Source organism: Emys orbicularis, chromosome 10, assembly GCF_028017835.1.
Source record: "Emys orbicularis isolate rEmyOrb1 chromosome 10, rEmyOrb1.hap1, whole genome shotgun sequence".
Classification (NCBI taxonomy): Eukaryota; Metazoa; Chordata; order Testudines; family Emydidae; genus Emys; species Emys orbicularis.
This window is the reverse complement of record NC_088692.1, coordinates 76,795,006-76,816,542: the sequence shown is the minus strand read 5'-3', so window position 1 is coordinate 76,816,542 and position 21,537 is coordinate 76,795,006. Positions and strand designations below refer to the sequence as shown.

Here is a 21,537-nt window from a genome sequence, read left to right as displayed (position 1 = left end):
TTTGCGAATGGAGGACTGTCCCCTGAAGGACATTTTGATGGCTTCAGTTCTAAACATCCCAAAGGGGCTTCCACTGTTTCCCATGTGCAAATACTCCACAGCCAAACACATCTCACTGTCAAGGAGATTTCCCTGATGTTCACGCTGCCTTTCTCTTTCTTATCTCCATCCCATTGCTCCTAGTGATAACTTCCATGTACAGCCCTAAATAGCACTTCTCTGACACTTCTGAAAATCTGCCGCTTTCCAATATTTGCAGACTGTCATATCCTCTCCCTTCGTCGTTGCTTAGCCAAGCTAAACATAGTTAGGCCTTTTAATCTTCATAAATCAATGGCCCCTCATGATTTCTGCTGCTCTTCTCTGAAGTCTTTTGGGTTTGTCAATACCTTTCTGTTAATGTGGTGCTGTGGCACGGAGCCTGCCTGCACAAGGAAGAAATATCTGAGGTATGGCTGCAGTAGAGACTTTTGGAGCAGAGACCTATCTCCCTGCTCCTTTATGTGATTGCTCCGTACATACAGCCTCAAAGTGCACTGGCCTTTGTGTTGCCGTATCACACAAGCTCTGTGGTGAACTTCCCCGTCACACGATTCAAAGAGGACAGTGTTTACCCCAAGAAAATAGGATGTGACCTGAGGGGAAATGATACAAGTGCACATTACAGGGGTTCTATTGTGTATGGGACAGAACTGGTTCCACGTGAGATGTGTGATGTTAATGGAATATGTGCTTTATAATCAAAGACTCTTTCAAACTCTCTCTCTCTCTCGCTCTGTTTGAATTTAATGCTAGTGAAAATGAGGGACAGAAACCATTAACTAGAGGCAGGCCCAGTGTGGGCAAGTCCAATGTGGCAGGTACACTTGCTCTGCCAGTCCACTTCAATCCTGATCTGCAGGAACACCTGGTATTACAGTCATGGGCCCTGACATGCTGCTACTGAAGTACCTCAGTTCCAACCTGCAGCAGACCCTGACCTTCCAGTATTGCATTCTCCTAACATAGTCCTGCTGGTGCTCCTCAGCCCGGACCTGTGCCGTATCCCGCTAATCCAGTCCTGTGACTCTGTCAAAGCCCTGGGCCTCATGTCCTCCAGCTCTGCGGATGCAATTCAATCCTGAAATGCAGCAACACCTGCTGTTCCAGTCCAAAACCTCCTAGCACACATAGTCTGTATCTCCTTCCATTTCCACTGTGTATCGCAGAAACCCTGGGTCTGTCTCTTCTCTCTCCTCTCTTCTACGTATGGCCTCTCTCCCCACCCCACCCCACCCCAAATCCCCCTGGCCCCATTTGAATTTTTAAGCTATTTAACATCCTCCAATATGTGCATAATGAGGTTTTTCGCCTGCCCTCTGCTGCCATCCCTCTGCTATTATGACACCAGGTGCTGAAGTGGTAACATGTTGTTTCAGAAGCCTTGCACTGGCTTCCATGTGTTAGAACTCTAATTACAGGGTAACTAGTGACCTTATAAGTACAGGGTAATCTACTATATAGCACCAGAGTAAATTATCTGGGTATTTCTGTCTTCTTCACTACAGCCTTATCCAGAGATTGAAACACGGCCAGTTAAATGATAATTAATCTCTGAACCTCTTAGCACCTTCCCATTTTGGTGTTCAGTAACCTGCCAGAGTATGTTATCTCTGTGCAGTGTCAGGGGACTGGCCATGTTGCTATCATTACAGAGCAAGAGTCAGCGCTTTTTAAATGCATAAAGTTGCTGTGTCAAGACTCTGCAATGCTGTCCGTGAAGCATGAGGTGGCTGCAGCACGACGCAAGACACTGTCTCCATGTCAGCGCCTTGGGAAACAGTTTATGAGTTGGCTTCCAGAGCAGCTCCCGTTGGCTGGATCTGAGGGTGCTCGGCACCCCCGAAAAGCGGCCCATTCATGTCCATGCACTGAGACTCCTCCCAACAAACAACTCAGCTGTGGGACAGGGGTGGGAGGGGTGGTAGCCCTGTTCAGGGTGGTGAAGAGGAAGGGTTTGCTCTGTGAAGCGCAGTCTGACTGGACACGTCTGTGCGTGTGACTGCAGGGAGGGGGAGTTCCTCTGTTTTGAACTGAGCTTTCTGAGAGGGACAAATCTGGGTTTGCCCAGTGATACCTGGAAGAAGGAAGGGGTGTGTGTGGGGCGAGCGAGGGGTCACCCTTCCTGATGTGGGAGAAAGGGGTTCAAGATTTCACACAGCCTCGTTTGTGAGGTGGTGAGGACACCAGCTGGAGTACTATATTAGCCTTCGAGCGAGGGGGAGCATTGCCAGTAACCACCACCTATGTCCTCGCGCTCTGTGTCACCCTCTGAACTCATCAAAACCAACGATAGAAAGACCTGGGCGTTCTCTTTGGAAAACCTGAGGTAAAACGCTGAGTGGACCAGCTGTCTCCTTCTCTGTTGAAACTTTTCGCCTCTGCCCACATGCACACACCCTGTGGGTCAGTCTGAAAGCTTCTGCTCCAGTCACCAGAGTTAATGCTGCCCCTCTCAGAGCCAGGTACATTATACCCCAGCCATGCCTTATGGAACTGCCTGGACTACAGTGCTCACCCCACCCGAAGGAACCATCCCGCCCACAGAACCCCCACATATCGCCCCCACCAGTTGATACACAAATGCCTCCAATCCACTGATGCCAACGGGTGCTCTGCATGTGGATCAGGGATTGGTGTTTGATGCATATAAGGCCCATGGGATTTTTAAGGTGACTAAGGCTATTTGCATGTATTTTAGACCCACTTAGGTTGCTCCCTCAGGAGCACTTACAATTTAAATAGTAATGGCAGCAATTATTTTCAGATCGTAGACTAATAAAATCTTCTAATTTGTTGGAAGGATTCAGTCGGGTATAATATAGCTCTTATGACTTTTAAAAAAAGTTTCCAGGCCCAGTTTTCAAACATGAGTACCAAAACAGAACGCTCAAATCCCATATGCTGATGCTCCCCTCAGCCCGTAGACCCCAGACACAGAATCATAGAAACGCAGGGCTGGAAGGGACCTTAAGAGGGCATCTAGTCCAGCCCCTTGCACTTAGGCAGGATTACATAGCTAGATCACCCCGACACACGTTTGTCTAACCTCTTCTTAACCATGCCTGTTTTGGGTGAATAAGTGTCAATTTAAATAACTGAATGTGGGACTTAGTTCACATAGTGATTTTGCACACAGCCCTCTGAGCAAATTGCTCTAGTAGTCAGTGGCTCTCAACCAGGGGTACATGTACCCTGGGGGTACTCAGAGGTCTTCCGGGGGTACCTCAGCTCATCTAGATATTTGCCTGGTTTTACAACAGGCTACCCCGCGAAGTCAGTACAAACTAAAATTTCATAAGACTTGTTTACACTGCTCTATATACTATACACTGAAAAGTAAGTACAATATTTATATTCCAATTGAGTTATTTCACAATTATATGGCAAAAAGGAGAAAGTCAGCAATTTTGTAAGCAAGTAGTTTTTAAGTGAGGTGAAACTTGGGGGTACGCAAGACAAATCAGCTACTTGAACGTGGTACAGTAGTCTGGAAAGGTTGAGAGCCCCATGTCTATACTGTACTGTAATGAATTGGCAAGCGTGTGTGTGTGTGTGTGTGTGTGTGTGTGTGTGTGTGTGTGTGTGTGTGTGTGTGTGTGTGTGTGTGTGTGCGCACCATTGCTCTCTGCTGGATGGAATGAGCACTACAGTGTGTCATAGGCCCTTTGCTATTACAAGCTTCAGGGGACTCTCCTTCAGCCAAAGTATAACCTTAGCTCTGCCCCCCCTGTACCTCTGCAATGTGATACCGTTTTCAGTTACATGATAACACACTATTTTTTCACAGGACCCCTGCTTCATGCAATGTACATGCTGGAGAATGAATGAGGCCAGGTTGTGTAGTGACTTTTCTTGGGACCTGAACATCTCACCTCATTCACCGCGGATATTGTATGGTGTGTCATGAATGAAGGTGGTATCCATAGCATCCTTTCCTCTTTCACTGCAGATGTTGTATGGTGTGTAGTGAATAAGATAGAGGCCCCCTGGTAGAGAAGAGATAGCCTTGTGATTATGGCCATGGCTAGGGACTCCCAAGATTTGGGTTCTGGTCTTGCTTGTGCCACAGATTTGCTGTGTGACCACAAGTAATTCACTTGATCTCTCTGTAACTCGGGTCCTCATCTGTAAAATGGGGAAATAAAACTTCCCGGCTTCAGAAGAGTGCTGGGCAGATAGAGATTTGTGAGGTTCTCAGACACTGCAGTGATGAATGACATAGAAAAAGACAATAAAGAAAGAAAAAAATCTCAATGTGGAAGTTGGATGGTGTGCAGCAAATGAGACATGGGGCCACACAATGAACACTAAGAAATAATGAACAATTGCCTGTGTTTACTGAGCACTGTCCTTGCAGGAATAATAGCTCACGATCATATAATTAAAGACTGTAGGGTGATACATCGGAGTGTAGAAGTTAAGGATGCATAGGCAGTCCTGACCTTTCCAGTGCCTGACTTTTGCATGCTTCACTTTGCAACCTTTATGTTCTTTTAATGCAGTATTTTTGTATGGGTTGTGTGAGATTCTGAGTTAAACCTCTTGCTTCTGAGCTAGGTACCTCCTGTTTAATAAAACATTAACTAATTAAGAAAAAAGATCCTGTTTGGGTGGCAGCAAGCAGAAAGGAAAGAGAGAGATGTGTGTTCAGAAAGACACCTGTTACATATGCATGTATGTCTCTCTCACCTCTTGGGGGGTTCTAATGCCTGGCTAATTGCATAAGCTCACCAGGCAAGGCCACATCCTACAGCACTGCAGCTAGACTAATGTCCTTGCACAGTACTGGCAGTATAGGCGCCATCTTTATGAGTTGCCAGGGGTTGCTCAACCACCTCCCTTTCCACCCCTGGCCCTGACCCCACTTCATCCCTTCCCCCAAGCCCCCACCCGCGCCCCTTCCTGCCCCTGGTCTGCCCCATCCCCTGAGTGCTCACTGCCCTCGCTCCTTCCCCTCCCCCCGCCCAGCGCCTCCTGCACGCTGCTGAACAGCTGATCCATGGGAGGCACTGAGAGGGAGAGGGAGGAGCTGATCGGCAGGGCCACCGGCAGGCAGGAGGCATGGGGGGAAGGGAGAGGAGCTGATCGGGGGCTGCTGGTGGGTGCTGAGCACCCACTATTTTTTTTCTGTGGATGCTCCAGCCTGGAGCACCCACAGAGTTGGCGCCTATGACTGGCAGTGCTGCACATGCCAGGTAAGGAAAGGGCTAAGCAATCACGGCATGGTCCTTGCACTGGTGGATACTTTCCAGCTCCTGCTGTTTTTTTCCAACAACACTGAGAATTTTCATAGTTCACCACACCCGGACTGATCCAGAGACCCAGTTCCAAGCAGGGTACATTGCGTATCTCTGCCGACAATGTTTCCCTGTGCAGTTCAAAACCAAAGATTGTATTTATCTAAGTAACTTATATGGCCCTCATCACCATAGTATCTGAGCAGCTGTGATGGGATGTCTATCCCCACACAAGCCCTCAGTGGGTTAATGTGGGCCAGAATGCTGCATCTGGGGTGGAACCAGGGCTTGATAGGCCTGATGGCAGATGAAGCCCACCTGGGATAGGAGTGCAAAGCCAGGAAGTGCAAGTAGGAGGCGGCTGAAGGGGTGAGGTCTGCAGTTACTTCCTAAAGGGAAAAAGAGTTGGTCAGGGACAAGGAGGAAATCCAGGAGAAGAGAAAGCTCTGAGGGTCCTGTCCTGGATTAGGGAGTCTGGCAAGAGGCTCAGAGGGGTGAAGTAGCCACAGAGAGTGGAGGAATCTTTGGTAGTAAACCCAGAGATAGGCAAGGACATAGAGAAAGGGGGCAGGAAGGAGCCCAGGGAAACAACAGTCTCTCAGACTAAGCAGACCTAGGTTGCTAGTCGTAGGGTCTCAGGGCTGGAACCTGGAGTAGTGGGAGGGCCTGGGTTGAAACAGAAGACTGAAATGGCATACGGATATTGTATGGTGGGACTTTCCTACCCTAGAAGGGGAGGACTATATAGTGACCAGGCCGGAGGGCAGAGTCATGAAGAAGGAGAGCCCTGAGTCATGAAGAGAGTGAGGGGGTCATGCCATGAATAATCCACAGAAGAGAGTGCTAGATGGTGTGGGGGAGGTGCTAATTCCCAGACCCTGTGGTGAGTGGGAACCCCTTCACAATGCCTCACCATCTTCTTAAAGGTATTTATCACCTATGAGGTACGGCATGCTATTATGCCCATTTTACAGATGGGAAGCTCAGGCACAGAGACTAAATAACTTGCCTGAGGTCACATAGGAATTCAGTGGCAGATCAGCAAATTGAACCCAAATCGCAGGCTAGCACCCAAACCAATGGCGGACCCTACCTCTCTATACAAGCATGGTCAGTGCAGAGCTCTGAAGTCTAGGACCCAGTCAGTCCGAGGGAGCTGGAGTCAACTGACCTCCATGGCAGGCTGCAAGGCTCTGCTGGAAGGGATACCCGGGGACATTTCTAAGTAAATTCTCCCCCACCCCACCCCAGAATAGCTTGTTCTTTGTATTTGCCAATATATTAAAAGTATTGAATGGTTGTATTATTAAATGGTATAAGCTATGCTAAGGGAATCTGTTAATTCACGTTATCTACACTGGAAAACACATAAAATCAACAAAAGGAAGCAACAAATTTCCAGATGGTTAGTACAATTATGAAGAAAGAGCCATTTGCAATGACAGTGCAGCCAAAGGAAGAGAGTGTGTGAGTGTTTGGGACGAAATGTTAACACGGGACAGGCAAGAGCTCAGGGAACTTTGCATCCGAGTACGGTAGTGTTCTCTTGTCCAAAATGTATCCACTCTCAGTGGGGTGCTGCATTTAGGTGAAGCCTGATATTGCAAATAGTACCAGGTATGGAACTTTCTAGAGTGATTAGTCCCATTAACTTCCCTGGGGATTGTTCATGGCAGTCCAGAGGTAAGTGTTTGCAGGATCAGGCTCACAGTTTGCAGAGGCTTTGGATGAAAGGAACTACAGAGAAGTTACATGTTACCATGTCTTGCTGGAGTTGACCTCTGCCGTATTTATACAGTCACGAGGATGTGAATGAAAGACAAAAAATAGTGTGAGTGCACAGGGGAAAATCCTGTTAAAAAGACTCCCTTCAGGCAGAGGCGGATTATGGTTTTGTGGGGCCCTGGGCCAGAGCAAGTGGGGGCCCCCCAAACCTCCCGGGCACTCCTGCCGGGAAAATGGGGTTGGGGCACGGGGGCTCGCCCTCCTCTGCCCGCCCGGCAGGAGCGCCTCTGGTCAGGAAGCCCATGTACACCTGGAAACTAGCCAGGTTCTTGAAATAAAGGGTTTCAAACCCAAATCTCTGGCCTGGCTGCAGGTCACATGGCCATGCTGGCTGGCACAAGGAACTGGCTCTGCAAGCCACCTGCTCTGGTGGGCTGGGCTGGATCCTGGGAGAGGTGGGCCCTATGTGACCAGCAGCCATCCCTCAGGATACCCTGGGGGCACAGCATGGTCCTGCAGGAGCACTGCCCTCTCCTCCCTTGCCTGGCACCCAAACCAGAGCACTTTAGACTCGATTCAGCCATGAGGGCTCTCGTTTCTTACAGCATCTCGGCTTAGCTCTGCTGATAACTCCGGTAAGCGGCCCCACCTGTGCCCGGAATCTCACAGCCCTGCGGAGCCTGTGCTGCTCATTCCAGCTAGCTGTAGCTTCTCTGAGTGGTCCCTTTAATCCTGTCCTGGCTGGGGGGTCTGGCAGGCCTCCTTCAAGCTTGCTTCTCCCTTGCGGCCTTGGGCTCCCTGCAGCTGCAAGCTTTTGGCTCAGCCCTCCGTTTGGGCCTGATTTAGCTGCGGGAGCTCCCTGTCATGTGGTTGCACTAACTTTCCCCAGCGGGGTGGAGACCTGAGCCAGGCACAGGTGGGGCTGGACCCACAGCCTCCTGAAAGGACCCATCAGCTTGGGACATGCTGCCTCTGCCCTTCTCTGCACTCTGACCCTGTTCACTGGCAGGAGCACCAGGCTGGCGGGCAGAGTGGGGCAAGCCCCTGCGCCCCGACCCTGCTCCCCGGAAGGAGCACTGGGTGGATGGAGCGGGTCAGGGCATGGGGACCCCATTTTCCCAGGGTCCCACAATTGCCCAGTGCCCCTGGGCATGGGACCCATTGGCCCAGTGGCTAATCCGCCACTGCCTTCAGGGCAGAGGATACAAATGACATCAGATCTTACACTAATTCCATCCATGGTTACTGCACTGAAATGCAAGAAAGCAACAAAATCATATTTGGGGTGAAGCCTGTTTAACTGCTGCCATGTCCCTTATATCGTCTGTCCACGCTGGATCTAAACTCACGCTATCGTGCGATTCTGCTGATCGACATTAATTACTAGAGCCCTGCTCCCTAACAGCAATGCCAAGGGCCTTCCAAGAGACAGTCAGACACCTAACGCAGCACATGCCTTATTGTAATCTGCTTCAGCTACACTGAGAGGCTGTTTATCTGTATGAAGTTGTTGTGGGGGTAGGTTGTGTTCTCCTCCCACACGAGGGGTGGGGTCCCCTCCACTGCCACGTGCACTGCGGCAGACCAGTCCCAAAGCCAATCCCATATGTCATCGCATGCTCGATCCATACAACTCCCCAGCCTTCAAACTGCCCCCTGGAGTTGAAATCCACTCACTGTTTTAGCTGCTGGTCGTGCTAGTCTCTGCCGCTGCCACGCTGCGCTGCATTGGCCCTTCGGATGCGGCCCTTCCTGACAGTGAATGGGTGAAAACAAGGGAAGGAGAAAAACAAAAGAGAAGGGGAGGGGGAGAGGAGGAGGGAGTATGTCGGGGGGGATGAAGCAGGGGGACAAGAAGGGAGAGGGTATGTCTTTAACTGAACTGTATGGCTTTCACTGGCTGCAACATTCTAACAGCTTTACAACACTCATCGTGAACATCCACTATTGTGCTGAGGCACGTTGCACCACTGCTCGGCACCTGGGGTCATCAATTAAACAAGTACAAAGGACTAAACAAAGTGATGGGCACCTGTGAATTGGACCCCTGACTTACATGATAAAAGCCACTGAATAACACTGAGACCCTGTACAAACAGTCTCCTTTCCTTCTTGTAGCACAGAAGGAACTGTAAAGGGCTGGAATTGTCCCTTGTGTCCATCTCCGAGATATCTCCAGTTCCTTTGCTACTAAACATCCTCCTTAGAATGATGTACTTGGATTGATATCACTGCAGATGGGACAGGGCCCAGGCCCAGGCCTTTACTCAGCCAAAACTTCCAGGGAACATTTGGCCTGAATCAAGACTGAGGACCTGATCCTGTAAGGTGCCGAGTGCTTGTCACTTTCACTGAAGCAAACAGGAATTCAAGCTGCTCAGAACCTGACAGGGAGTGCCCGGAGCCTCTCAGAATTAGGGTCCTAAAGGTTCACAGGATGAAGCACCCACTATATAATGGATGGTTATGTGCCAGCACTCCTACTGGAGAGGCTATTCTTGTAGCTAATTTTGCAGTGTAATACAGCAGTAACATAGATGCTATGCTATTCTCTGCTACACATGCCCCTCAGCGTTAGGGACCACTGAGAGCAGCAATATAAAAGTGGACTCATGAGAGCAACTTGTTCCACTTTTATTTAGTTTACAGGTATCCTAAGCCAGAGGAGCGACATGATAGACAGAAAAGTGTTTGGCCTCACAGTGATTCAGTAATCTGCCTTTCTGTGACAACTTCCACCTCTATAGTGCTCTTCACAAACAGCAATTAAACCTCAAAATACCCCCGTGAGGTAGGGAGGAATTATACCCATTTCAGACAGGGAAGCTGAGTTTACGGCCCTGATTTGCAGTGGTGCAAAGTTATTAAGCAGCTTGTGGTGACACCCTGAGTTTCATTTACAGTACTTCCTCCCCCCAGTCATTTCAGTCACATTTTGCAAGTACAGGAGCCTATCCTGCAAGATTATGACTGGCCTCGAATTCTATCCCCACCGGTGGGAGTGACAGATGCTCCACCCCTCAGAGAATTGGGCCCAAAGAAGAGAAGAAGAAAAAAATATTATAAAAGAATGAAGGAGAAAACACTGAAAAGACTTCGGCTGTATTAAAGCAGAAGGGAAGCCAGAGGAGACTCTCACTGGGCAAATAATGTTGAACGGCCGTGGCAGATACTGTGAAATCAGTGAGTAAGTCCTCTCTGGTGAAATGGACTCCAAGGGCAAAAATTAAAGGGACATCCCTGAGCTATGCATGTAGTTGGAGAGCACTGCTCTGCACACGTGACCATTTTCATAGGCGGTGCTTAAGAACACAACACGGACTGCTGCCAAATTAAAGCAAAGAAGTAAGTGGGTTTGGGAGGCATGGCCACCTAGTTCCACTCACGTGCACCTTTTCACCATAGCTAGCGGTGCAAATTTGAGCTGCTACCTGTAGCTGCAAGATCATCCCGTTCAGGCAATTGCTGTCTGAATGGCTGAAAAGCCTCTAAATTGCTTTGCTCTATTCCGAACAAATCAAATGCCTGAGGAATGAGAACTGGGTGGGAAAGAGGTTGAGAAAATGATTTCACTGCTGTTTAAATTTCCTGTTCATTAAAATGTTACAGAGTTAGAAAAGTCCGCTGCACAAACTCTCCCAGCCAGCAGTGTCACAGGACGGGCATCAAAAAAGATACAGAGCAAATGAAGTCATTAGCAATGGAAAAACACACCAATCCAGCCCAATACAGAACAATGCAAATCCCACCTCAAACATGAGGCTGCAAGAGACATTTTCCCTGTGTCTATCCCTTACCACGTGCTTATTCAATCACAAATAACTTAGGGAGAGAGAAACCCAAATGAAATTTATATCTCAGTCCAAGTAAATATGAAGAAGCTGTTGAATCTGACTATAAAAGCCAATGATCTCATATGCTTTCCTCACATATATTGGAAAAAACTAGGAGTGGAGTTACTACCCTGCTGCTATGAGATACTGGCAAAGTATTTCCGAACTATAGGTACTGCATGTTGTCACTAACTACTGCAGAAAAGGAAAGGGGGGTTGGAGTAAGAAAATATAAACATTTCTTCCCTGTGAATTCCTTTGACGATCTGATGATGTGATGCCCACACAAATGATTCTCCCCTCCTCCCCCAATTCAGCGTGGCATGCACAGAAAAAAGAACTATTTTCAGTTGTGCTCGGTACTTGAGTTACCCTCCCCAAAAAAGATTGCTATTTCTATATATGTGCAATTTTGTGCACCGTTGCCCAAGTGTACGGTGAAGCATGCTTTCTCTGCAAGCCTAGCCCTAAATGGTCCGTTTCTTAAGCACAGCTGTTTGCAAATACTGTCTTTCTCCCTCTTTCATCTCCAGCTGGTTTAGAGTAGGAGTTCACAGAGGGTGGCTGGGAGAGGAGGAGGATTATGAAATGGAGGGGAAGAGAGAAAGAATTCAGGCCACGCAGGAGTCAGGAGAAACATGCTCTCTTCCTATGCAAATATCTTAATTACAGAGGATGAGGAAGATATTTGTATGTTAATTTTCATAGCTAGGTTTTCAATTTGTCTTTGAGAAAGGCCTTTTGCACCGGGAGGAAGCCTTCAAATCTATCCACTTAAAAAGCCACTGCCGTGAGCAACACATTAAAAAAAAAAAAAAAATCAAGCCAAGCCATAATTTACCAAGCTCCTATTAAACTCTCATAAGTTCTCTACCTCCCCTTCCCTTGCTGATCCCCAAGGTGTTTGTGGCTAAACGACAGCTTGCGACCCTTCTCTTCTGCTGCCCCTTCCTGCTTGTGATCTCACAGGCGCTGCGATGGAGATGAATGGTGATGTCACAACGTTGCGGGTAGTGAGCAAGCAGGAGGAGGCAGCTGATCAGCTGGGGAGCAGTGGAGAGTACAGACCCAGCACTGGAAGAGAGGAGGGACTTGCTGCATCTAATTCTTAACTCATCTCCCTGAATGTGGCAAAGGCTTTTCTAAAACATCACGTGGATTCTTTTTCATTTTTTCTGTAGTTTCTGGTGCCACCTGGGACAATGAGTGGAAGTGTCCAAAAAAAATTGGGAAACACCTTTCTCATTCTTCTTGTCTGTCTGGCTTCATCTGTAATATCCTAGGGTCAGCTCCGTACCCTTTCCTTTGCATGGTTCTGGTGGCACTAAGGGACCAGACACTGGTGAGAACGCCCTATCTGCGGCTTCCCCTAGGCATACATCTGGCTCCTGAAGTATTCTCTGTGCAGCCCTTGTCATATGGAAGGTGGGGAATGGTGTGGCTAGCGCACACTGCTCCGGGAATCTCCAGCTGATGGATATCCACTGGGGGCCACAGCTGGCCAGCATAGATTAGAGGAGGCTCTAGGCTTCTTTAATCTATGATGGGGCTGGAGGAGAACCAGCTCTACGATCAGGGAGCCATCAACAGCTTCCTTTGCCCCTGCATCTGTTTGCTTCACCCAGCAGAAACTGGCTACAGCAGAGAATCCAGCCCTTAGGGTCTAGGCATAACTGGAATTTGAGTGGAGGGAAGCAGAAGGACCCTGAAATCTCACCAGAAAACCTGCTGCCTCACGATTAGCAATACAGTTGTGCAGGTAAGAAGCATGGACTATTTGGATGATCATCTGGATTTCTTTGTGTTGAATAAAATGGAACCTCCATGTTACTGGTGTTGGTTTGCCCCTCACTCATATGGGTTCAGCATTTGATTGATTACCCACAGCTGATTGGAATTTCTCCAGACCATAGTGGTGTAGAGATCAGGCTGGAAATCTCATGAGAACAGGACCTCTTGGGAGACTTCCTGTATTTGCTGGTTTTGGGTCACTTCATGCTGAACAAATTGGCTTTTACACAATGGCCTGATGCTTTCATGTATTCTGCAAACAGGAGATGCAAGGGCAGGGTACAAGTTAAAGGAAGAGCTAACTGAACTGCTTCTGACTTCACCAAACGTCTGAAGTTGAGCTCCACTGCTGGAAGAAGGCTCAAGGCCTCAGTTCAAGCTCTTGATGAAGATTTGGGGGGGGGGGGAAGAGGGCGTATTGAGCTCTGGTTGAAAGCTCATGTGTTGGTTATCAATGAGTGAAACTATGCGGGTTTGGCTAGCTCTGGGAGTCCACTTAGCTCTGGGGAAGATGCAGGGATGTGGTGACCTCAGGCACAAGGTTCTGGATTTAGTTTGAGCTCTGGATTAAGTTTTGGGGTTCCGTTTAAGCCATGGGGGAAGGTTCAGGTTGATTCTCATTTTACCTGAACCCGTTTAAGAGCATCATGCACTAGTGACGATGCTACGACTGAGTCTGGTGGCACAAATCCTGAGCTGGTGGTGATACTAGGGCAGAGGTCAAACCTCCTAGCACGGCTGGCAGGCTGGCGTTTTCACTAGTTGATTACAGACTATTCTTCACAGTCCCCTTTTGTGTCTGTGCTTCAAAGAAGACGTCACTAGACTGGTGAGAGGTCTTAGCCGGCCACATCCCTCTCATTATAGAAATTAAATGAACAGTATATACATCAAAACAGCAACCCAGCCATGTGATGGGCAGGTGGGGGTGGGGGGTAGAGGGAGGGCTGAGGGTGTAGGGGGGAATTAGGGTAATTACCATTCCTGAGAAAATGCCATGAATTACAACACAACCTAATTACCCTGATTAATTCTTCTGCTTTGTGAAGGGCTCTTAACTATCAAAGAGAGAGAGAGAGAGGAAAAAAGAACCTTTACAATTTGTTGTTTTTGCCCCCATCGGTGTAAAAGTCAGGGGTGGAGGGTGGGGAAAAGAGTCCAGATAAAACACAAGATGCTGTTCTTACATCTTCCTTTCAAAGATAATAAACTGTACTGTGAATTCAATTTGCAGCGGTTTTACAGGAGCTGGAGTGATATCAAAGACCAACACATTTAATATTGTGCAGTCTCTTCCTACACACACGGAACACCCAGTGTGCCGGCCCAGGGAGACTTATCCTGCACTGCCACACAGGAGTCTCCCTTTCCAAACCCGGGTGACTGCCAGTCCTGCTCTCTCACTCCTGACTGCCAGTAGGGACTGGCGCACTGAGTAGGTAGCATGCGGAGCCCTGAATACTGAGCACCAGCTGAGCAAGCAGCAGCATGGTTGTATTCTGATGGGAGTCCCATTCAGTCCTCGTCTGGGAGGTTGGTGACTGACGCTGGCACTGGAACAGAGAGGTATTAAAGTGGGGAGAATGAAGTTGCCTAGCGCTCCCTAAAAGGATACAAAGTTACACTGAGAAAAATATTCCCATCAGCAGTGGAGATCTCCATTCTCTGGCCAAGTTCCCTGCAAGTCTCCGGCCACCAGTCTGCAGGCACATCTGCATCCATTCTGAAAGTCTCCAGGTTCCCTTTCTGTCACCCTGAGGCACCTTCTACAGCTCTTATGGTCCCCTAATAGCACCCATGACTATCTCTGTATGTGAGTCTAGCACATACTCTGCCACGGCGTCTCCTATATTATGGGGAGCCCTTAATTAATCGGAACACTCTGCCCAGCTCCAAGTTCCTTTCATCTGCGGATCTCAAAGCATTTTTACAGACATTAAAATTTCCAGCACTGCCAGGCTGTAAATCGTATGATCACTTCCATTTTACAGAAGCGGAACCTGAGGTACGGAGAGGTGAGGTGATTTGGATTCATTAGCCAGCGTTAGCACTGCACTGCGAAGTCCTATATGCGTTATATGGGCTGCCCAAGAACTTACAGCAAAGTCAGTAACCTAGACGGGGATGAACATTTGGAAAGCAGTGTGTTTCCAAGTCCCATACTGGGTTATGGAGGGAAGAGCCCACAGTGCTCCTAAGCACACTCCGCATAGCTTCTGGTGCCAGCCATTTGCTTCAGACATGCCTCCTGGAAGAACTGCAAGAGGGATGAGAGTGGAATTGCTCCTCAGCAATTCCGAGTGAGAAGTGGCTGGTATTTCACAGACCATTATTTCTTCAGTATTAATTAAGGGGAAAGGGTTAGCGCTCTGTTAATTAGTATTAGTCAAATGGGAATGAAGTAATGCCAGAAGGGCAGGTGACAAATCGATTTCCCCCACTTTTGCCCAGTAAACTTCAGACAGATTTCTAAGACGGGAAGGCTGATGGATTAGCTCGAAATACTAGTACGTTTTCAAACCACTTTTACGTATCGGTACAGTAAAACCTGTTCTAACTCTACTGGGGATTGGATGAAAGATGTGACATTGCATCCAAACTTGGGGCAGGGAGTCCGGCACTTTTCTTGCTGGCACTGCTGTGCTGTAGCTGGGCGTTTTTCTTGGTGCTAAGAGCCTCACAGTGAATGCCACACTGCCCTCGTGCGACATGGAGATGGACAATAAAGCAAAGTCCTAGAGCAGCAGGGGAAGAGATAACAGGGATATTATATTAATGAAGGATTCTATAGTAATAAAATAGCATGGCGATGGATGTGTGAGAAATGCCAATGGCTAGATTAGAGCTGAAACTCTTAAATGAATTGAAAAATGATGGGGACTAAGCACTATCCAATGTTACTATACCAGGAATGATGTTGTAACAAGGTTTCACTGCTTTTGATGCTACCAAACTCCCCTATTCTGATTGGATCTTTGTCCTCACTCCTGCTGTCATATCCATGTTAGGACATTAACTGGGCGTCATTAGATGTTGGCTATAGAGAAGCCAGGATCAGGGTTCTCTTCCGAAGACTTAGAAATGTCACCCTTCCTTCCCCTGGTCTCCTACCATTACAAGCCAGCAACTACAATAGTGTCATGCGGAAAGTATTTAATTTAAGTTGGGGGGGTGGATTAAAAAGGAGAAAAGACCTGAACTTTCACCCAGAGCTCATATTAATCCTGAGCCACGTAGGGTGCTGGGAAGAATTCTGTTAACTTTTCATTTCCATGCCTTTCCATGCTTCTGGCCATGACCCGCCAGGCCAATGACAAAACATCACCAGAAAATATCTTCTTCCAACACTTCCAACCAGATTTTACAGACTCGAGGGGCTTGTACACCACCGGTGAAGCACCCAATTCAAGCTGAACTGTTAGGAATGCAATTCACCACTCATTAAAACACCGGGGACCCTTCTCTCGTTTTGGTGAAGGGGAACCCAATGACCTCACTGAGGAGATTCAACATCCCATTGAGACTAGCAAGGGCATGGGCCAGGGTTGGTTGGGATCTTTCCCTAAGGTAGTGCCTAAGAGAGGAGGGTGTGAGTGAGGAAGTCACCTACTTCTTAGGATCCAAGCATAACCCACACCTGCAGCATCCCCTGCTGTTCCATTCCTGCCCACCCCCAGCTGTCAGAGAAACTCAGTCCTGACCTGCTGCACCATCTGCTGTTCCAGCCCTTGCCTCCTGCACATAACTGCTGATTCATCTCAGTTTTAACTTACAGAATCCCGGCTATTCCAGTCCAGGGCTCCCCACACAAATCTGTTGCACCTAAATCCTGACCTGCAAGTCCCCCTTCCCCTCATTGCAGTCCTGGGTCTTTTGTCTGAAAAAGACTCCATTCATGAAATTAAAAAAAAATAAAAATTCTCACCAATACGCAGCTATTCAATCCTTTATTCCCACAGGGATCAAAACCAAAAATGAAATGGAACATTAAACAACGCTTTACAGCAATGTTCCTTCAATTCTGTGGAATGCACACACGTTTTAGGATTAAGCTCGTCCCCGTCCCACCCCTCCACCCTCCCTCCCTTTCGAATCAAAGATTTTATCTCAGATCTTTTCATACTTGCCAAAAAACACTTCCTCCCCTTCCCCATAAGAAACCCTGTCTTGTCAAAGCAGGTTTAAAAGCAAGAGCTGATGGGATTCCTAAGTGATCCGCGTGGGAAAGGACACATCTGTCTTCAGACTGAACACGGAGAGAGGGAGAACAAATCACTCTGTTGCTTTTGTTACGTCAATGTTTGTTTTCTGTATCCAAACGTGTAACAGGAAATTAAGCAGTTCACCTTTGTAAAGCATTTTGCATCCTACTTATGCATGAGCCAGATGGTGCTTTCTCTTTGTTTTAAAAGATTAAAAATGGAAAAGAAAAGAAATGGCTAGGAGTTAATCCCGAACCTGGAATGCACTACCGCATCCCATGCGCCTAGTTATCCGCACTCAGCAGTGCTGGGCGAGGGCAAACACACAGACCCAACAGATTTAAGTAAGCTGCAGCCTTCAGAGTGCTGCAGACCTGTCAGATCTTGTCAGTTTTCAGATGGAATCCTTCACAGCCTTCTCAGAAAATGATAAATTACTGTATTCTTCTGGGGCCTCAACCTGGATACACAACACAATGTGATGCAGAAATCACCCGAAATAGAACTTTGCTCCAGGATCCTACCAACAGGAAATATCCTCAGCAGAAAGGTGTTCTGCATGGACCCTGAGAAGTTGGCTCAGGGAACTTACTATGGGGGTTATACCCACTGCTTGGTACCATACCCAAAGGGTAAACCTTAAAGGCTGAACTCATCAGCCACATCCTAGTGGCTGCATATGGGAGTCCAAGCCCTACTTTGATTCTCAAACTTGGGATCTTGCTCTCTGTCTGTGTTGCTTCAACAGCAACCATTTGTGGTGTCTGGTCAAATAGCCCTTCATGCTGGGCACAAGCAACAGGGACGGGTGAGCTCTGAAGCCCAAAAGATCCAGTTTTAATGCAAGAGACATTAGGAGTAAAAATCCTAAAATGCATTCAGGGCCAAGAAGCACAATTGTGGCTGAACGGAATTGCTTGCCTTGCCCAGGTTTGCAAGAGAAGTCAATGGCACTTTACACCACGGCTGACACCACGGCTACAGAGCCACATCCAACACCACTGGTGTCACCACCAGCTTTTTGCCCAGAAAGGTGGCAACGGCTGCTAGCAGGGAGCTCAGCAATGCTGACTGCCATTCACAAACCGTATTCCGCCACACAATTCAAACCCAGCAAAGCAAGTCTCATGTTATCAAAGAATGTTGTTGTGCTAAGTGAAAGCAGAAGGGGAGATGGGGACAGTTTGGGGGGAATGTTGGAGCAGAGGATAGAGCAGTTAGGACTCCTGGGTTTTGCTCCCAGCTCTAAGAGGGACATGGCCTGCTGGCTAAGGGAGGGGATAAGGGAATCAAGAGACATGGGTGCAATTCTGTCCTCTACCACTGATTCACTGTGTGACCTTAGGCAAATCACTTAACCTGTCTGTGCTTCATTTTCCCCATGTGTAAACAGGAGTAATAATAGTGATCCCTACTTCTCCGGGGTGATTGTGGGGACCCCTTCAAATGGACAGTGCTAGAGAAAGGCTAAGTAGTAGTAGTAGTAGTGGGTTAAATGATCAAGATTTGTTTTTAATCCTAAAACTAATAAAAATTGGCCTCTGAAGAACAAAACTCTTCCCCTGGGACTCTCTGCTTGTATAGAGCACAGTGCCAGGGGCTGCTCTGGCCACACAAGGCAGTTGGTGTGATACAAAGAAAAGCCCACTAGAAACAGATGACTTCTAAAGACGCTGCAGTGACTGGCCGGAAAGGGAGCGTTTTAACTTCCACCTCCTCAGTCAATAAAGACATAAAAAATCCTTCTGCGAGAAGACGGGCGGGGCCCCAGGACATCTCCATTATAGAGAGTGAAAAGGGCCCAGCACAGTCCCTTCATCCACGAAGCTCTTTGCAGTGCTCACTCCTTTGCGCAGCACTAGTGGGAAGACAGCGATCCTGCTACTTAGATGACTTACAGAAACCCTGAAGAAGTGGGCTGTAGCCCACGAAAGCTTATGCTGAAATAAATTTGTTAGTCTCTAAGGTGCCACAAGTTCTCCTGTTCTTTTTGCAGAAACCCTACTGGGGTTTTCAATAATGTAGTTAGACGGAGCATATCTTTTCTACAGCCATAGAGAGAAGACTCAGATAATACCAGCTTGACAGCCCATCCTACTCCAAATCCTGCAAGATTCCTCCAGACATCATGCCCACTAACTCCTTATCTAGCCTGCTTCTTAAAATCTCTGCATTGACAGTGTCTTAACCATCTCCACCTTGGCCACTGCTCAATCGCTCTGTTGAGAGCTTTCCTCTGTCCATCTCCACTCTCCATCCCCCCACAAGATAGCTCCTACCTCATGTTGTTTTAAAACAACGTGGCCATGGATCACTCTGCCCCAAGGTGACAGAAATCAGGTGGAGAATCAGCAGCCAGCTATACAGAACCAGACCCCTACGTTACAATCTGAAAGGACCCAAACCCAGAACGTGCCCTACAGCAACAGCGTCCACTTTTTATCCTGAAAGACTCTTTTTTTGTGGAGGGCGGGGTGCTGAATCCTCTACAGGATTCCCCCCAAAGCAAAACCCATTTTCCACAGCTGAGGAGAGCTTCCTTCAGAGCCCATCAGTAAAGCTCCTGCATCAGCCAGATGGGGCACTGCAGAGCAACACAAGGGTGTGTGTAAGGACACAGGAATGTGTAAGTATAAATCACAGAAGATAAGGCTGGAAAGGAGCTCCTGGGTCATTGAGTCGAGCTCTAGCATTTAGTGCTGCACTAAACCCAGGTATTTATTTTCTAGTCTCCTGTTGAACTTCTCTAATGACGGGGCCTGAGCAACCTAGGTTGGCAAATTATTCCATTGTCTAAATAATGTCCCTTTTGAAAGACAGTCCTGAGGTCAAACCTAAATTGCCTATTATTTCCTCTCCCTTATTTTATGCAGTTATCAGTCACTCTTTCAGTTGCCTTTTCTCTATATTATGTTTCTTTAATTGCACTCTACAGATCACGGTCTACAATCCTTTAATCAGCTTTGTCACCCTCCTTTGGAGTCTCTTTAATGCATCAATGTCTTTTTTTTTTTTTAAATGAAGAGAGGAATCAAAAACTGCACATTGCGTGTGTGTGTAATGGAGAGTGATGTGTGTGTGTGCGCATCAGAGAGAGAAAGAGCTGAATATGTAAAAGACTAAGGGAATGTGTGTAAGTGCACGAGTGTGCATTTGTGTCTGAGTTCTAAATGTGTATGGGAGTGTAGGTGAGAAGGACAGAGGGTACCGATGTGTGGGTGTGCGCATGCGTGGGTGTGTACACCGATGTGTGCAAGGATGTGAGTCGTGGGCGGTTGCGTGAGTATGTGTTTCAGGGTTCGTGGGAGCACGGGGGAAGGAATGAACAAGCGTGCGAGTCAGTAGTTTTGGTGGCTGATTGACTGTAGCATTTCCTAGCCGCCCTCTGCCCTTCAGACTCTGGCCCTGGAGCTGCCTTACCCTGTAGTAATCAGTGCTGTAGACATCTCTTGACATCCCAAAGTCGCCAATCTTCACCAGCAGGTTGGCTCCAACCAAGCAGTTCCTGGTTGCCAGGTCTCTGTGGACGAAGTGCTGGGAAGCAAGGTACACCATTCCAGAGGCAATCTGGCTGGCAATGTGCAGCATCTGGGACAGCCCCAGCTCCCCCTTGGCCTGTCGAGGCTGCCCGTCCACCAGGATCATAGCATCTGGGCCATGCGCCCTGCAGGGGAAAGAGCAAAGAGCACAGAAGTGGGTATCTAAACAACCAGGTGGCAGGGATCTCAAACCACCTCCATTCATCCTGGAGTCAGGGCATTGGGCCCCAACTCTGAGACCTTCTCAGTGCACCTGGATGATTGGCTTCTATGCGCAGATCTATTGGAAAAATGGAGCCAAAACAAACATGAACGCCCTCAAGATCTGGAAGTTCAGTTCAGTTAACTTCGCCCCCCATAAAACCTTCTCCAAATATTTAGAGATCTCCCCTTCTTCCAATCCCATCATTCCCTGGCTCCCCAGTGGCCTCTCTCTCCTCAAACAGGTTGCCTTTTCCCCACCAAACTCCTTTTCACCAGCCCCCACTATGTCCTCTGCTCCTGGTGACGTTCCACGAAGCGAGGCAAGGGGGGGGGGGGTTCTGCTGGGCTTCAGATGTCACACACTCCTGGGCTTCCTCGGGTCAGAGCCCCAACTCTAACCCTGAGGCAGCCCTGGCATTTGTAAGCTTGGACAGGAGCTGAAAGTGGCAGGCAGAGGCAAGGCATGGGTGGGGGGTGACTTGCAGGGTCACATGCCCTCCCAGAGTTGCTAGCAGGGATTAGACCCTACAAAGTCAGGGGAAATCCTGGGCAGCACAAGGTCTACGTATAAGACACAAGTGCATTCTAGGTTCAGACTCAAGGTCAGCCTCCTTGCTGCCCTGCCTGCCCAGTTCCCCTCACATACTAAGCCTGTCTTTGCCACACTATCTCCATGGTGGAGTCTCTCCCCTACTGGAGTTCACCCTCTGGTTGCCTGTGTGGAGGTGGAATAGGAAAAACATTCATATTTAGGGAAAAAGCAAAAGATTTTGCTGTGATCTTCTTCCTCCTGACTAGATACAGAACAACGTTTCCTCTGGGGCTTTCCTACCACTCTCTTCTAAATGATTCTTGACATTTCATCAAGCAAATTGAAACTGCACGTACAGAGCTGTACCTCCTTCCCTGCATGGAGCTAAACATCCCCACAAGATCAGAACTGTTTGTCTACTTTTCTTAAGTG

At 48.1% G+C, this 21,537-nt stretch overlaps 1 protein-coding gene across 4 annotated transcripts in view; it reads right to left on the bottom strand.

The window, feature by feature from the left end:
• The window catches only part of NTRK3 (neurotrophic receptor tyrosine kinase 3), a 333,653-nt gene that overhangs the window by 17,304 nt on the left and 294,812 nt on the right, over positions 1 to 21,537 (bottom strand). For 2 of the 4 annotated variants that reach the window (XM_065412800.1, XM_065412801.1), the window contains one exon: positions 20,251 to 20,494. In XM_065412800.1, the coding sequence (XP_065268872.1) occupies positions 20,251 to 20,494 (244 nt within the window). Of the gene's footprint in view, positions 1 to 3,914; positions 4,029 to 8,681; positions 8,757 to 20,250; positions 20,495 to 21,537 lie in introns of all 4 variants that reach the window. The other 2 variants (XM_065412797.1, XM_065412798.1) reach the window with 2 other exon arrangements.